Source organism: Lampetra fluviatilis, chromosome 46 (assembly GCF_964198595.1).
Source record: "Lampetra fluviatilis chromosome 46, kcLamFluv1.1, whole genome shotgun sequence".
NCBI lineage: Eukaryota > Metazoa > Chordata > Hyperoartia > Petromyzontiformes > Petromyzontidae > Lampetra > Lampetra fluviatilis.
In genome coordinates this window covers 4889118-4907763 of record NC_136320.1, presented here as the reverse complement: position 1 = coordinate 4907763, position 18646 = coordinate 4889118, and the positions used below count along the sequence as shown (strand labels likewise).

The 18646-nt window shown below is 49.6% G+C and overlaps 1 protein-coding gene across 1 annotated transcript in view; it reads right to left on the bottom strand.

Annotated features, from left to right (window-relative positions):
- LOC144947581 (atrial natriuretic peptide receptor 1-like) overlaps nt 1-18646 on the bottom strand; it is a 64184-nt gene that overhangs the window by 9995 nt on the left and 35543 nt on the right. Inside the window, exons 9-18 of the mRNA XM_078876793.1 lie at nt 15480-15804; nt 12003-12260; nt 10479-10622; nt 9297-9418; nt 8203-8341; nt 7283-7356; nt 6231-6316; nt 4943-5062; nt 3152-3245; nt 2096-2183 (exon numbers count right to left, since the gene is read on the bottom strand). Of these exons, the coding sequence (XP_078732919.1) occupies nt 2096-2183; nt 3152-3245; nt 4943-5062; nt 6231-6316; nt 7283-7356; nt 8203-8341; nt 9297-9418; nt 10479-10622; nt 12003-12260; nt 15480-15804 (1450 nt within the window). The remainder of the gene's footprint in view (nt 1-2095; nt 2184-3151; nt 3246-4942; nt 5063-6230; nt 6317-7282; nt 7357-8202; nt 8342-9296; nt 9419-10478; nt 10623-12002; nt 12261-15479; nt 15805-18646) is intronic.

Below are 18646 nucleotides of genomic sequence, written 5' to 3'. Positions count from 1 at the left end.
AGTTTCCTTGTGAGACCAAGCGGCTGTAGAGTGTTGCAGGCAGTGCAACCACACCGAGGCCCACGGGCCAAGCGGGGCCCACGCGGAATTTGGACAGGGGCCTCTCCGTCTCGCTCCTTCGCACCGGGGACCATGCCAACCACCCCGTGCCACTGTTTACAAAGCCAGGATTATTTGATTCTTGGAAGTTGACCCGATTCTCTAGATTATAAGACACTCCGGAAAGCAAGACGCACCCCCCAAACTGATGCCCGGTGTCAATAAAGTTATAGAAATATGGTTACACACACAAAGACAAAGATCTCCCGTGTAGCCTTGACAAACTTTTGGGGCAAGTGCTGTTAGCTATGAAGGCCAGTAGGGCACACGAGGGGGTGGGTGGACAGCACCACGTCCGGCCGCTTTTTTCTCCCCAGTGACGATGTTGACACACCGCACCAGGTACTCATTTGAGGCTGACTTCGGGGAGGCCCAGGACAGGTTCAGATAATCATCACTGGTGCTGGCCGCGATTGGGAATCAAACCTGGGTCGCCGGGTTCGCAGCGCAGTGCGTCAACCGCTGCACCACCGCTCTCCACAATTGTACACTCATACCCGGGGAATACGGCACAAGCCGTGTCCTATCATAGTTGCATTGTCCTACAGAATGCTGATGCCTTTAAAATATCGCTATTCAAATTAGAGTTGGATGTTGATGAATGACTGCGTTTCTGTCATTTATGCTCCCCTCCAGAAATAACCCAACCATGCATGTCATTATAGGGAAGCATTATTAATTGGGTGGTCCCAGGAGGGGCTCACGGAGTGTGATTAATCGGTGGTTTTAAGAAACTTTCGCGGATGTCGGTGACAAAAGCTCAGTCAGAATCTTCCTCCTCGGCAACTTGTTTTGATGTTAACACTAATGTTCCAGTCAAACTGATCGCGTGATATATTACTGCCGATGTGATTAACATATTTTTTTCGTATTTTTACAGAATTCATTTCAACTACAATATCAGTCATCATTTTCCCGTTAATTATATTTGTATACCGATAAGCGCGAGAACATTACTAATGTGAATTGTAATTTGTCAAGCTGGGTGTCCGGTCAATGGCTCCCACTGTAATCCAGCACCACGGAGAAAAGGGCTCGTGGAGAGTGCACATTTGTAAAATGTAAAACCACGCTGGGCTGCAAGGTGTCTCGGAGATGGCAGCACAGCAAGTGGGTTCCCTCACATATCCGCGCAGAGCTTTGAGCATTATCCTCCTCATACGCGTAGCAGTTCTCCAGATACATGAGTTTCCTAACACACGTCACGCGTCTATATTTTCGACGTCTATATTTTTTTTTCATAGTTTTTTCCCCGCATTTTTTCATCTTGACTGCGCTATTGGCATCACGTCCTCACAGGACGAAGATTCCATTCGGATCTCACGCGAAGCAGTGCCGAGCCTTAATTGTTAGAGAGGCGGCCCGCGGAAGCGGACATCAGAGAGCTACTTCTGAGAAACATTCACGTGACCTCTGCCACACACACAGGAGGGGGCAGCACTCGCTCACCCACTCGTACGACAGTCAGACCGATGTTGTTAATTCTCTGGGCTGGAGCACAGATACATTTAGCGCGGAACCAACATTTTGCGTGATGTGTTTTTTTTTTTATCGCAGTCGTTGGTGACCTGGCTGAAACCGTCAACAGTTCAGTCGAGAACTCAGGGGATCTCGGCGGTGCCAGGTCAGCGCTCCGACCTATGAGCCAATCAGGCACCTCTGCCAAAACGTGGACAGTAATTGGTCGAACATCCCAATGCAGGAGGAGCCATCTGATAAGACTCCTGAATCTCATCGAGGCTTTCCCGCAAAGAGTAAGCGGCGTTATTTTTAACGACTCTCGCAATTCTGAACAGTGCATTGTACGGCACTTCTTCACGTGACACGAAGAAAGGCCATTTCCCGAAAAACATAGCCTATTATTACAGATTTCTCCTGTTAAAACCACAGTGTTCCTGACGAATGTCTCGAGTATAGTTGTTGTTTGCGCTTGTGCACTGCCGCCAACACAGCAGCAGCAGCATCACCAAATAATTTGCGTGTTGTGGTTTGCTACCTGAAAAACACAGTGGCACTTGCATAGCTCTGAGCCTTCGTCACCCTCCCTTGCCTCAGATCATCTGCAATCTGCTTCGGTAACATACCTGGGACAAGAAAACATGGGAGGTGGGGGGGAGGTGGTGAGAAGGGGGCGGGGGGGTCGATGCCCAGTGTCACCCGAAGGCAAAGGGTCGGGATCCAAATTAACACCAAAAGCCATTTCTTCTCGAATTCGGTCAACAAGTTCACTATTTCAAGAGCCGCAACGCACAGCGTGGTGAATACAAGACGGCGGTCTTTGATAAGTGACGTCGTGAAGACGCAGTCCTTAAAGAGCCGCGCGGGACTCCGGAGCCGCGGGTTGCCGACCCCGGCAAAAATTATAAAAGAAAATAAAAAAGCAAGCACCGGATATGCCACTACGACGATGACGCGCTGCTTTGTTGCCGCGGTTTCAAGGTCGGAATCCGGCAGGCCGCCCCGGTTATCACTGCAGTGTGTAGCGTATTAACCGTGACCAAACAATAACACCCGTGCCATGTGCTTCAAGAGTTGGTTGTTAGAAATGTCGCGACGTCACTCGAGAAAGGGTAGGCCCATTGCGTCATTAGGCCCAACTTGAAGAATGGCCCGCAGATGACTCAATCGTGATTACACATCGCGACATCGCCCCCTGGTGTGAAACTACAGTCGGCTACGTCTGCGAGGCACAGCGCCTTCGTGATGAGTCTTGCGCGATAAAAATGGCGAAAATACTAAATGTTCTCAATTATTATTAAATCATTGTTTTATTTTCGTTATCTCCGTTTTCCAAATCTCCCATTCTACTCCCGGAGAAAGAGTACAGAAATTACCAGCCTCTGAGTAACCAACAACTAACCCTTTATCGTCACATATCACTTGTACACTGGTCCGCACCCTGCATTTTGAGCTGCTTTACCAACTCGCATTGACCAAGGTGGTGAAGTATAACCAAATAACCCCCATGACCCGCACAGCGTGGGGGAGGTCCTCATCCAGCAGTGGATTGACACAGGGGCTGTGCGCGATCGTGTCCGTACGGGTGGCCTACTGTATAGCAGCCGATCCGTCTTCTGTTTTTCCAGCACGAGGTCTTGCGTTCGTTCAGCGACGACCGACTCCAAGTGCTTGCTGTACTTTTCCATCTGGAATGAAGCAAAGGGGTGGGGGGGAAGACGATTCAAGCGTGAATGCATTCACTGCCGTCGCGGTGTTCGGTACCGCAGACCTTGCTGCACGTCCGAACAAGGGACGTAACAAGCTGCCAAGGCAGTGGTCCTAGACATCAGATGCTCTGTGCTGCTTCAAGGCTTGGCCAAGATTATTATGTTATGAACTATGAGCTGATTTATTTTCGCGGGTAAGGCCCACTGAGCTACGTAGCTCTTTATCCAGACGCGACCCGGCCACAAGTGATAGCTCAACGAAATGGTTTACCATTTTGCGGAAATGTAAAGCAGCCAAATACTCTCAACGCATGTTTTTTTTTAAATGTGAAGGGAAAAACCGGGGGACCCAGGGGAAAATGCACGCGCAAACTCCAAACAAACATACAGGCTTCAGGGTCGGGATCGAACCCACGCCCTCCTGTATGCCAGGCGAGGTAGTTAACATCTCATAGCCACCATGGCACCCAAGATGCACAGGAATGCTGGCTCCCACAAATCGCGTGGGCGCTTGAACTCCACAAAGATTCTGGGCTTAGTGAGCGAAGAGCCTTCTTTACGTCCACTTGTACTGTGCCGCATTTCTTCGGGGTTTGCGCACAAGTGAGGCATGCGAGGCAGATTCAAAGGCCACAGCGAAACAAAATTGTCAACGTTTTTATTGCATTTCCACATTGTGGCAGCTGGCTGAACAAGAACAAATCAACTGGCATATTTGCCCACGTGACAACTTGATTTGAGTGTCTCTGTCAGGTGGTGGAGGATTTTAGTTTTTGTTTTCTGTCCTTCCCCCGCATCTCCGATTAGCACGGTTGGCTACGTACGGTGTGAAATAAGTTCAACACACACATTATTCACTCTTGCGATGATCATGTCTGATACAGAAGGGCTTGCCACCAACACGGACACTGCCCAAAAGGCGAGAACTCAATGCCTGGCTGACAGCCCCTCTGCCATGCGGTGTCGCCCCAGGTCAAGAGGCTGCGGCAAATTCCAGCAGATGCCGTCAAAGAGCGACACAGCATGATGCACACTGGGTACACACAGGTGTTGATTTAGTCGGCATTTATTTGTTAAATTAGTCACGATCTTAGTCTATCCCACCACAGCTTGTGGAATTGTCGTCAAGTCTTCGTCTGTGGATTGCATTCACCATTAATTCCCAGAGTGGAGTCGACAGAGGCAGTCGTAAGGTTTAGCTTTACCCTTGGTCACTGGATGTTGGAGTGAGGGCCGCGATGCATTTGACTCTCTGCTGCATTGTTAGCGAGGTGCCCGTCTGGCTCAAGAGCCAAGAGGCACCGATCAGCGCCACCGAAATCCTGGGTTTGAATCAGACGCTCGTGGTGAATGAATCCGGCTTCTCAAGTGGGGGGACCGCTGCCAATCTCAGCACGGTGACCGCTCACAACAACTCCACGACCGATACATTGTTTTTAAATTGATTAGTCCTGAATTTAAAACTTAATGCGAACATTAATGTTAATGAAAGACAGTTTGAACATTTGTTCAAATCAATGATATAACCATGTGTTAATTGTTCAAATAAATATAATGGTTCAATGTGTTCGGACTTTTGGGCTCCCCTGTATTCTGAACAATTTATGAATGTGGCAAACCTGGTATAATGAAGGCATAAAGTGCAGTCAAGCGGGGGACAGAGAATGCTTGCTTACCAGGCTCATCATCATGTCAACTGGGCTGAATTTGTTTGGATTCATTTTATGCAGGGACTTTTTGATTTGTTCAAAAGTTGGTCGGAGCAAAGGGTTGTGAGTCCAGCACTTTTGTATCAGCTTGTTTGGAGAGAAAAAGACACGAAACATTCAAGGTAAATATGATCCATTAATTCATCTGCAAACTACAGAGGAACCTTTAAAAAAAAATCTTCATCAACTACACCCGCGTCAGCATCACCCCTTTTCCACTGACACATTTTGTCCGTGCCAACACACACAACGGCCCATTCACCGTGGCTTTGAAAAGCTGGCGTCAAAAGATTTCTGAATCTGGCTCGGGCCAAGCAGGGCCAGGGGACGGGTCAATAATCATTGTTATTTGTGTGCGACGTGAGTCAGGGCACCACGAGCGCACAGCGTCTCCACTTGTTCGCTGCGTGTGACGTCAGCAGCGCGGCTTCGGGTCCTGCAGTGGAAAAGCAATGTAGCACCTGTGCTGGAGCTGGCTCGGCACAGCGCTGGTGTGGCCTCAGTTGTACAGTGGAACAAGCGACACATATCGGGTTGAAGTGCATTCCGCAAAATTACTTTTTTCAGAACTCCGCTGTAATAATAAGCACACCCATCGTACGATGCACGGATTTATAAATAAATGGACGTATTGGCCGTACACCAGTGCCGCAGACATACCGGTCCTCATTACATCAAGTCCGAAATCAAAATCTGAACCTCGAATTGTGGTTCAGAGTTAATAAGGCTACAGGGGCAGCCCTACAATGCCTGGCCTGATGACACTCACTGGCTGAAGGCCCTTCACAAGAGGGCAGCTCTATGCAGTCCCTCTCGGCTGCTATGTTGGCGTAACCTTCCACGCTCCTCAAGACGTCTTGGAGGACGTGGGAGTGCCCACACTTTACCCCACCACACACGACCTCCCAAGCAACTGTCGGGTACCCACCAAGTGGCAGAATGTAGAGAGAAATGGAGATATAGAAAGGAGACGTCTAAGTCTACCTCGCTATTTTGTTACTAATCACAATGCGGCCATCACCCATCAGCAGTGGCGCAGCGCTGTTGGCATGGGGCCTCAGAGAGGCATTGGACGGCACCCCCCCCCCGCCCGCCCACCTCGTCGCCCAATGGCTGGGCCCCTCCCCCAGCCCGTGGACCCTGGTGCAGTTGCACTGCCTGCACGCTCGCCTGATATGCCACTGCGCATCAACAAAAGCCAACGTAGCCAAAAGTGTTAAACGGGAGAGAGAGAGAGAGAGAGCAAGAGAGATACCTCAATGTACTGGGCTGGGCTCGGACAATCGTTCTCCGATTTGGTTGTGGTCAGTTCAGGGATGGATGGCTGCCACGACAATGCGTCTGTCGCAATGTCAATTTCAGTCTGCAACAAACAAACAATGTGGATAATTCAAATGGCATTGTCGCTTTATTTTCCTTGGCACTATCCGAGTGCCGTGGGTGTAACGGTTTAGCGCGCTGGATTTTGCAATCCAGAGGACCGTCGGTTATCGATTTCCCGACACGGCAGTCGAAACAACGGCGCGGGTTTCTCAAATCCCTCCTCCCACCGCCGCCACTGCCTCTGTCCACTCCGCAGTGTAAGTGGGTACCCCAGCGGGTGATCGGTAGGTCGTGCGTAGTGGGGCAAAGTGTGGACACTCCCACGTCTTCCAGGACGTCTTCCAAGACGTGGGAGTAGGGTGAAAATACCAGCTTAGAGAGACAGCATAGAGCTCCCTGTTGTGAAGGTCCTTCATCCAGTGGGTGTCATTAGGGCAAGGCATTTAGGGCTGTCCCCTGTAGCTTTATTAACTCTGATATGTGAGTGCGGCCAACTGTCACTGGGCTTCCAATACGAAAAGAAGGATACATAACTGAGTTTGTTCGAATAGCATTGTATTCATCGAGAGTATCTTCATGTCTTCCCGTGTGGAATAGTTTCTCTTGACACGGCTGCCACTACTGGCATTGTGTGTTGTGGTTTGCACATCGTTGTACGAGGGTACGTGTGTGCTTGGACAGAATCCATCACACGTGGCTTCATTTCAAATTGATATTCACTGCGTCCAAAATGCATTAATTTAAAATTAGTATACGTAGTTGATCCACTTTCATCCCGTTTGCGAATAGGATTCTGTAATTGCGAGTGCCAGCACAATTTGATCTGCCCTAACAATATCACAAGTAACTTTTAATCAAATAAACGGCACTCGTGCGAATGAAAAAAGCGAATTGGAAGCCCAGTAACTGGGCGCCATCGTCCCCAGCTGACTCGTTCAGTTTTAACAAATTCAGTGAGATTCGCGTTTAAGCTCGGACTAAAACGTCTGTGCATTAATGAAGAACTCACCGGCGTGGGCGTTTGCCTCGTCGCGATTTCAACTAGAATGACGCCGTAGCTGCAAACAGAACAATGAAAAGCACGAAACGTATCACGCAGTCAAATGGAATATGGATAAAATCATCGCACGATATATAAGCACAGTTCTGATATAAGCAATGCGTGCTTACATGGCACTGTTGGGGAAAAGGCAACAGGCAACTTTTTGATTCATCTGCACTGCAGTGCTTTGAATCGAAGCACAGCTGATCTTGCTTGACAAGGGGTGTGCGTCTATCCAGATTCTATTGTATTGGTAAATGTGTACAACCTTTGTCTTAATTATTGACGCTGTAACTCTTATCCTTCCTTCAAAGTTGTGTCTACAAATGTAGTCCGTGGGTTCGTCGTGTGTTCCAATAAAAAATCGACTCGTGATACGTGCACCAGGCCCCGCAAGAGACAATCCATGATTTTATCTTTCACAAACCTGATACGAGCAACTCTTGCACCGGCGGCTACGTCACGGCGAGGGGAGTGGAGTCAAAGGTCGCAGTGCACGGGAGAAGATAAAAAGCAGCGGGAAAAGGAAGCAGCGTTGGTGTACGGTGATTTTTTTTCTGCAATATTTTGCTGTCTTTTCTTGGATTTTCTGTTTGCACTTAGTCACATATTCACTTTAAGATGTTTTTTGTTCATGTTTATGTTTTTTGTTTGTTGTGGTTGCACCCGATTCAAGAGCCGAATGGCTCACAGGGCTATACCTAATAAATGAACTTGAACTTGAAAGAGGACGAAGAGGAATGGAAAAGGAATGGGGAAACGGGAGCAAGAGGGTCAGGAGAGATGGGGGTGACACTCCTGAACAGGAGCGCAGACTCAGTGTGCAATAATAAACAATAACTATTATTCTCGACAAACTTACCTGTACACATCCGTCGTCGGAGCGGGCTCTGTGTTCTTGCTGATGATACATTCAGGCGGCAAGTAAACCCAGGACTTTGGCTTGTGCGTGGTGGCGTATTCTGCCAAGTCGTCCTTCCTGTATTCCTCGAGCCCGTAGTCTGTGCGCACAAAGCCCACGTTGCAAATGAGAACACAAGCACATCATGCCGACACGGAGTCCGGTCCTCGCTGGGGTTGTCACCTCTCCTGGTTTTCACAAAATGTTCCTCTTGTTGAGGACGACTGCCCGCCCTGGGACATCTGCGAGTCTTCCTGGGACGTCAACATTCCTGTTGTCTAACAATAATGATAACACACCACTCAGGACGATGCATTTGCCTGTCATTCTCATCCTTTTTGTGCGGTTGTGAGGTCTTCTTCTTCTTCTTCTGCAGAGGACATTTCCTGGCTTTATTTGTAGCTCAGAGGTGACAACCTTCAATGTCTCACACATCCACCATTATCCACCTTTACAATTGTATCGGTCGTCCCATCAAATGCAAATAAAGTCGGAACACACTGGCTGAGGGCCTCCCCATGCCATCCATGTGGCCGGTGGGGATTATTTGACCATATTTCACCAAGCTGGTCAGTATGTATGTTGAACATAATTCGCACCGTACGTAGCCAACCATGCCAATGGGAGGTGTGGTTTGAATTCACTCTAAATGCGGCTACTCGGTCGGACGTGGGAATAACATTGCATGTGTGCTGCCTGTGCGCTGTGTGTGCTGTGTGTGTGCGGTGCGTGTACTGTGTGTGCTGCTTGTGCATGGTGTGTGTGTGATGTGTGTGTGCGCTGCGTGTACTGTGTGCATACTGTGTGTGCTACGAGGCAGGCAGCTGTCTCATGCGGTTTCGCTTTGTGCGCAGACATTAGCTCCCATGCCTCTTGGACAACGATGCGTGCAATGGCTTTTGTATTTTGGCGACGGACAGCGCTTGGAGTGCCTTGCACAACGGCGCTTCATACGTGGACTTTATTATTTTTCATTATTATCGACGGTGCTACGTAGGAAGTGTTGAGTGGTGCACTGCGTGACGTGCATGTGCGTCGGTGGAATTTTTTCTCACCTGCTATTTTGCACACCCATCTGTCATCGATAACGCAGTTAGTTGACTTAAGCCTCCCATGGAAGAGCCGGTGGCTATGAAGGAAGGCCATACCACGCGCGATGTCTGTTGCAAATGAAAACCTATTCGAAGGCGGGGGGCACACGTCAACACAAATGGACAGTGCCGTTACTCGGATGCTGCTGTGATATGTTACGTGTGTACGTTGAAGTTCTTTCGCACAGTACAGTCAACGGGGAAGGACAACGTACATTTTTACATTTTGCCTCTACAGCCATGATGATAAGTTCCATTACGTTCTGATCAAATCTTCCTAAAGCAACCACGTCTCAATTTCTGGGAGGCTCAACGGGGGGGACACGTGGCGCGCAGGCAACGTCTCCATCGGCCGCTCCCACGCTCACTCATTCGCTGGCCTGCTCGTATGTCCCGCCCACTACTCTGCCACACCCACTCTTCAGGTAGTACGAGGGCAGACATTTAAAGCATGCACCGCAATGATTTTAAAATAGCAACGGATTCTTGAATCGCATCGCGTGACACTGCGCCACGGGTGAACGTGCAACGTTGGGGCAACGTTGGCGCGTGCTTGGAACCGTTGGACCAGCGTTGGCCCAACGTTCCAATATTTACAGGGCCATCGCACCGTCTCGTCTATACGCCGTGAAGGACGGTGATGGTGCACGCCTGTAATCCACCACTGTGGAGGCAGCGAGGGTTGGCGGATTGGACAAATGTTGCGCAACTCCCTTCCCGTGGGCGTCGAGGTGCCACATCCCGGCTCGCGAGGAGAAGGCGGTACAGCGGGAACGTGGACTCCATCTCTTCCGTTTGTATGGGATAGTGCGTTTCCCCCTCGCACGTATGGGTCTTCTCCGGGTACTCCAGTGTCCTCCCACATGAATAAACACACATTCATTTGCTGATAACACCTTAATGTGTAGAGGACCACAGAGCTTGGGAGAGTATCGGTGCCGGCTTAACGCGTGGCTGCCTTCCCATTTGCCGGCGAGTAATTTCACACCTCCGATTCGCACGGTTGGCTAAGTACGGTGCGAAAGAAGTTCAACATGCATACATACTGTACATACTTAGTCTACGAGAGTGAGAGAACACTGTGCCGCGACGGCGCGTCACAAGTTCAACTTATCGTTATTAGCGCCGGAGAACGCAAACCCGCACCTGAATCCCCAGTTGAGCGGGATGTCATCGTTGAGGAGCACGTCCTGGAGGCTTCCCTTGGGACAGTACTCGGTGAGAATGGCCACGTTGGGCACCTCCACCGTCCCGCCAATGAACTTGCACAGGTTCGCGTACTCGAGCTCCCTGGGGGAACACGCGGCCGGCAAGAGCGAGAGCTCGCCCGCGTTTTGCGGTTGGTCGTCTCTCCGCATCAGGTACGCATTAGGAAACCCCCCACTCCGCCCCCCCCCCCCCCCACGCATGAACAATTATATTTAGTACGTTCAGAGAATCCATCTCAGGTGTGCGAGACTGGCATGTAGCTTTTGCTCGTTAAGTTTTCCAAAAAAGAACCCCAACCTGCTCTCATTTGCCTCTCTCATCCGTTTGATCAGTGAAGCAGACGACAGGAAGAATCTTTAAAATGGGGGGATACGAGCGCCACATTTGGCACGTGCTATCTGCTCGGGTCACTTACGAATAAATAAATATACGTTAGCCACCTAAAAAACAAACATGGCCGCCAAAATCAAAGATCTCCACCACCAAAAATGGTGAACATCAGCAGGTTTCATCCTCCTATAATATTTTAGACGAATCCTCTGAAACAAATTATCTTACTAGTCTCGAGTCTGCCTTCAGTAACACACTTGTGTAAGGCTATAGTTTTGCTCATTCGTTTTCATCTTGAGCCCTGTATTTATCTTTGCAGGCTTTCTATATCCCGCTGTTCAAACATTCTCCGCTGTTAATATCTCTATTTCAATTGTCATTTCTCTATTTCTGCAAAGTAATTTTCTCTATTACGCTCATTTAAAGTCGCATGCACTCACACGCACACTAGAATCATATCACCAGGAATTAAACTACTTTCAGATACAGCAAAGCAAGTTCCAGCTGCCACACTTGAACAAATATACACTGCCTCTCACCAGGTCTTATGAACAAATATATTGGACCGTTTTACTAAATATTTACACAGAAACGAAATACCCCCGTCGTGGAATGATGCCCGAGTAATTCTGCTATTTAAAACAAGGGATATAAAAGTGACTTGAAAAATTACAAAACGCACTCAACACATTCGTCAATAACACTCTTGCCTCAAAAGGCTAAATATATAAGAAGTGACGCTTTGGGCACGTCATTAAATGGCAGACCCATTCGCCGTATTCGACATACACACATTGTTCACGAACATTACTGGGAACAGAGAAATCTCAAAAATACAGGCCAACCAAACTAATGAGAAAGCCAGGTTTAGGAAAGGTTTCTCTACCATCAATCAAATTATGTGATAAGCCGGTTCCTTGCTGCAGAGCAAGCAAGAGATGTACTCTGTTTAATAACACGTGGTGTGTGTGTGTGTAGGTCGATTCAGCCTTAAATGAGTTACCTGCTGTGTAAATATCGCCACCCCTCGTGTGCCATGCCATCCTTCATAGGTGCTCGCTCACAGCACTTGCCCAAAAAGTCTGTTAAGGCTACACGGGGGGGGGATTTCTGTCCTTTTATCTGCCTTACCTTACTTGTTTCACTTCTCTTCTGATCACCTTGGTCAAGTTAAAAGCTTTCTTTTCAATTTTCTTTAAAGCCACCGTCCGTCCATTTCTGAAATCGAAAAAAAAGCAAACAACGCGGGAAGAGAAAAAAAGACAAGCGCGATGCCAGTTCGCGAACGTAAATCGGCTTTGCGACATTAAACGAACGCTACGCGCATTCGACTCATTAATCCGTTTGGCAGAAGAAACGAGCTCCCAGTACTCCTGTGATTTGAATGTGCTGCCCTCTCTGTGTGCAGTGTCATTGTCAATGGTTTACATGATTTTTTTTATGTAATATATATTTTTTATTATGAATGTGAGAGCGTGGATGACCGCATTACTTCCCACTGAATAAAATGGCTCTTCATCATCAACGAAAGCCACATTTCACAAGGTATCTGATAGCCAATTTCAGCCCACAGTCCCTTTACCATGGTCAACAAAACTCGCCATAGGAATTTGGAACTTCCACCACTGGCTCTACGTGGCAATAAACAAGAGATGAGCATCATCTCAATGCTTATTTGAGCAAAAATAAATAACCTTGACTTTTGACTGCAGAGGCGTGTCTGAGCTTAGCCAGGACACAGCACTGGAAGAGACGGTAGACACGAATTTACAGAATGGACAATACGATTATCGTGGACTTTACATCGTAATACAATGATATAATACTTACATTTTATTTAGTGTCATTCATGCCAACAGCATCTCACAACGCTGCACATTATTGATATATGAGGACCAATTCCTGTATACGTGGTTGGCTATGTACGGTGCGAAAGAAGTCCAACACACACACACCGAGCAAATGAAAACTCCAAACTACTCCCAAGCAAAATGCAAAATGAATAAACAATAATAATAAATGGCACCAAAACAAAAACAAAAAGTGATCACAACAAAGAAATGAGTCCCTGAGGTCTACACATCCTAGACCACAATCAAGCCAGGAAAAGCAAAGGTCCACGATAATCTGTATCACAGTATCGCCACCCGACGAGTTTAACCACCTGATTGTCCCAACTGCAATGACAAAAAGCTCCGAGGTGGAGCGCACTGCCTAGCGTCACCGGATCGACCGCATCCCCCCGATGGACGCTCGCGAACAAACACGCATCTTGCTGACACGCAGACCGACGTGAAACCTTCTACCCAGCACCCTCTGCTGCCATTCCAATTTGCAGGTGAATTTAACACGAGGTAGGCTTTCGCAACCAATGTTATCCATAATAAAGTGTTTTTTTTGCTGGGTTAGATCGCGTCAATATAAATGGGTCATTAAATCCGCCACCGCCCGACAAAGCCAATTGGTAAGGTTTGTCATGTAAACTAAATCTGCCAATTAGTTACTACTTCAGCAGACCGTTATGTTGGAGAGGAAACCCACACCAATTCGGGTGAGATTTACCAATCGGCACCCTTCACAAAGCTCAGGAAACCTCAAGCATATGGCGATTCCCAAACCTAAGTGCCCTGCTTAACATTCAAGGACTCCTTCCCAGCCCCCACGCCCTCCACATTCTATCGCTCCAGTCAGCGGGTGAGATGTGCCTGTGAAACCGTGAGAAAGGCCTCAAGTGACCACAACTTATGCCGAAAGTGTGAGCTCTGAGAGCTCTGCATTTGGCCCGTGCTCTCTCTTTCTCTTGCCGTCCATCCCCTTTATGGAGGCCGCTGAGGGCATACACTTCTGGTGGCTGTCATCACCATCATCACCATCGCATGTGTTGCTGATGTCATCCTCATAGTGTAAATGCTTACCCCGAGCTCTCAATACTCTGATAGTGCGCTGTTTTTGAGTTGTACGCCTTTTGGCGTCATCTGGTCCAACACCAATGGAGACTAGGCTCTAAGAAAAGCTGTTTCGGGTGTGGACCAATCAACTTTAAGGACAGTGCATATCATTATCATCATCAGAGTTGTTTCTTTTTGTTTGCATTTTGACTGCTTGTGTTGTGGTTATTGCAAACATGATGCCTTGTATAAAGGTGTCAGTTTTTGTACCAGTTGAAAGGGTAAAAACCTATTACTATTGTTATCCCTGTCATACCTATCCATTCTGGTGCCTCATCCGCTCTATCAAGTCCAATATATTTTTTATCAGTCGTGCTCTGCCTCTGTTGCGTCTCCACTAGCGTCCCCAATGCTTTTGCCGGACCCCTGTTTAGTGTGCCGTGCCAAACACTCGCAAAGGGCCCACAGTATTCGACCGAAGCCAATCACATCACACGCGCTGCATGCGACACGGCGTGCGGGTTACGGGAAGCTACGGGGGAAATATTTATTCCAGGCAGCGCGTAAAGTGGAGAGACGAGCTTTCGCCGAAGCGCCTTTGTTTGATGTTTCCGTCAGCCACACTCGGGATTTGTTGAACGTTTGGCTATTATTGACCGGGCGCCATGCGATCGCAGAGACGGTCACGAATACATTCCCCTCCTGGCTCCGCGCACGTGCTCACGGCGCTCGGTCCACAAAGGGTCCTTTGTGACGCCGTCATCTTGAGCAGAGCCGGAGAGACCCCGTACGGCTATTTGACCGTCGCGTTTGTCACACTCGGGAGGGAAATCCGCGATTAAGAAGGGCTATCGCCTGATACGTCACCTATTCTATAATTCTATGATTTTTACTTTCAAGGCCACGGCGTTGGTGACGCATGCGGTCAGCTTTTGTTGTTATATGCGCTTGTGCACCACTGCCAACGCAGCAGCAGCATCACCGTGTAATTGGATACTTGGGGGATCAGCTGGTGTCAGATTCATAGCCGTGGATTGCTTGTTATTTAAGCGGTGGTAGGCAAAAAAGAAATGCACGCAATGCTGTTATGTGCGGTGAAACGATGGTGCAGTGGTTCGGGCACTGTGCTACGTACCTGAGCTCAACCCGAGTTCTACCAAGGTTTGACTCCCATGACATCGGGCATGGGTGATCTCTGAACCAGCTCTACCCCTCCCCTCCACCCCCTCTCCCGGCCAATCTCTTCACCAACACGCACTGACCAGTGTGGTGAAGTATGGTCTAGTCAGGGGTCAAGTAATGCCAATAATCGAAAAGCACGAGAATGCCTTCGTACAGCAGGGTGATGACGATTAGCGTGATTGGCTAGGTACGGTGCGAAAGAAGGTCGTGAACTTGCTTGGGTACTGAGGCCAGCGAACTAAGCACCTTCAATGTCGGTCTTACATCGGATTACCCACCAAGGGTTACAATGTAAATCCACAGGCTTTCGGCTACTCGCCAAAGTGATTACTCTCCTTGGGCGTTAAGAAGGATTCTCTCCAAACATCAAGGGTTCTAGAGAAACTTGCCTTGAGATGATTTGGCTACCACCAGAAATTCCCACATGTAACGATGATGATGATGATGAGCCACTTCGGCGAGCTTTCACGTGTGGCCATGCCGCGTCTGAAAAAGAGCTCGCGGCTAAGGGGGCCTTACATGGTACAATAAAAGAGTTTAGTTTAGAACTTGGCGATGACGTTCCGTCAATGCTTTTAGGAGATGGCATGCAGACGCCGACACACGAGTCGCGTCGCGCTGCGTCCTCTTGGCTATTCCGCGCGCTCTCCGACCGGCGGCGAACAGCCGACACCGACGATGTGAACTCGTCAGTGCGAACATCTGCGGCGTTACGTGCATGATAACTGTGCTGGTGAAGTGCTGCTTGGGCGCGTGGTTGGGTGTCGTCGAGGAGACGCTCAGGCCACTCATGCGGCTGGAATTCATGTCGCACGGAGATTCTTGCAAACTGACCACGCTATTTCCGAATCCTTGAAGCTGACCTGTGAGACATAAAACAAAACCGAAATGAACGTAATATGCTGCACCTCGCAGGATATACCTCCAACCCCCCGCGTATGTTGAACTTATTTCGCACAGAAGTTAACCAAACTGTGCTAATCGGAGGTGCGGGGGAAGGAAAATGAACTCAACACAAAAAGCAGTTCGAGAGAAATGGGTTTTAAATGCACATTTCAAAGTGCATAGCCTCAGTGGCTTCCTAAAATTGGAGGGAAGAGCATTCCAGGCGGCCGTAGAAGCGCATTTGTTCGCTGTTTTTTGTTTGTTTAGTTTGTTGTCCTTCCGCCGCACCTCCAATTAGCACGGTTGGCTACGTACGGTGCGAAAGAAGTTCAACATACGTACATACAAAGCGCGCGATGCAGTGGCCGTCTTTGTTCCATGGTTAGCTGCCCTATTAGCCAGTCCGCCCACACCCTCCCGATGGATCTCTCTCCCCAGACAATTCCACCTGGCCCCCCTCTCGCTCTGCTTTCAACTCTCTCCTTTAAACTTCCCTCTTCAACCCCCGCACCTTCAGAGACCCCCCCCCCCCCCGAGTTGCTTCCATGTCTCTCCTTCCCTCGCTCGGTCACTCTTGAGTGCCCCCCATACCCCACGTGCTGTCTGCTGCTGTGCGTTTGTCACGTTACGGGGACATTCAAAATGTAAGCCGATGCTGTTGTTTGTCGGCGTGCGTGGAGAAAGCCTGCCGACTTTTATGAAACAAAACAGTTAGGCTCGTTGCTGTACCCTTGTAAACAATGGCATTGTTTTTGTTTAAGCCAAATGTACAAAAAGATAGAGGGATAATCAAGCAAAAATGTAATGCTATAAAGTGTATTCATCTTCTCCTATGCAGCCCCAGCCCAATTAATTATTTATAACGACAACCAACAACGCAATAAGAAGTGTATTTAGGATAAATGCAAGGGGCCTCAGAAGATCTACTTCTATTACGACGGAGCTACTCGGCGGGGTCAACACACACCACGCACACCACGCACACCACACACCACGCACACCACACACACCACGCACCACGCACACCACGCACACCACACACCACGCACACCACACACCACGCACCCCACACACACCACGCACCACGCACACCACAAACACCACGCACACCACACACACCACGAACCACGCACTCCACACACACCACGCACACCACACACCACGCACCCCACGCACACCACACACACAACGCACCACGCACGCCACGCACACCACACACCACGCACACCACACACCACGCACCCCACGCACACCACACACCACGCACCCCACGCACACCACACACACAACGCTCCACGCACACCACGCACCCCACGCACACCACACACACCACACACCACGCACACCACACACCACGCACACCACGCACACCAGACACACAACGCACCACGCACGCCACGCACACCACACACCACGCACACCACACACCACGCACCCCACGCACACCACACACCACGCACACCACACACACCACACACCACGCACACCACACACCACGCACCCCACGCACACCACACACCACGCACCCCACACACCACGCACCCCACACACCACGCACACCACACACCACGCACCCCACACACCACGCACCCCACGCACACCACACACCACGCACCCCACACACCACGCACCCCACGCACACCACACACCACGCACACCACACACCACACACCACGCACACCACACACCACAAACACCACTAACACCACACACCACGCACACCACACACCACACACCACAAACACCACGCACCCCACACACCACGCACACCACACACACCACACACACCGCACACCACACACCACACACACCACGCACCCCACGCACACCACACACCACGCACACCACACACCCCACACACCACGCACACCACGCACCCCACACACCACGCACACCACGCACCCCACACACCACGCACTACGCACACCACACACCACGCACACCACACACCACGCACACCACGCACCCCACACACCACGCACTACGCACACCACACCACGCACACCACACACCACACACCACGCACACCACACACCACGCACACCACACACCACGCACACCACGCACACCACACACCACAAACACCACGCACACCACGCACACTACACACACCACACACCACACACCACGCACACCACACACCACGCACACCACACACACCACAAACACCACGCACACCACACACACCACACACACCACGCACACCACACACACCATACACACCACCACCACACACACCACACACACACCACACACCCCACGCACACCACACACCACGCACACCACGCACACCACACACACCCCACACCCCACTCACACCACACACACCACGCACCCCACACACACCCCACGCACACCACACACCACGCACACCACGCACATCACCACCACACACACCACCACCACACACACCACACACACCCCACACACCACGCACACCACACACACCACGCACACCACACACACCACACGCACATCACCCCCCCCCCCCCCCCCAATATTCAAATATGCTCAAAATGTCCCCCCTCCCAATATATTGCTATAAAATAGATTTCTGTTTATATGATTGTGGTTATGGTTTTACTTTATTAATCCATAACCTTTGCCATTACATACAATGAAACAAGAAAAGGTAAAACAGAAAAAAACAGAGCAATGTAATACAATACACTATTAGACATTATTGTTAAAAAATAAATAAAACGTCCATCCCATGTGTTAGTGAATGTTTTTATATTTTAGGCAGGAAATTCGTTTTCAAATTTAGATTTTTTTTTTCTGGGGGGGGGTTACCCCCAGACCCCCTGGAAGATTTGCCCC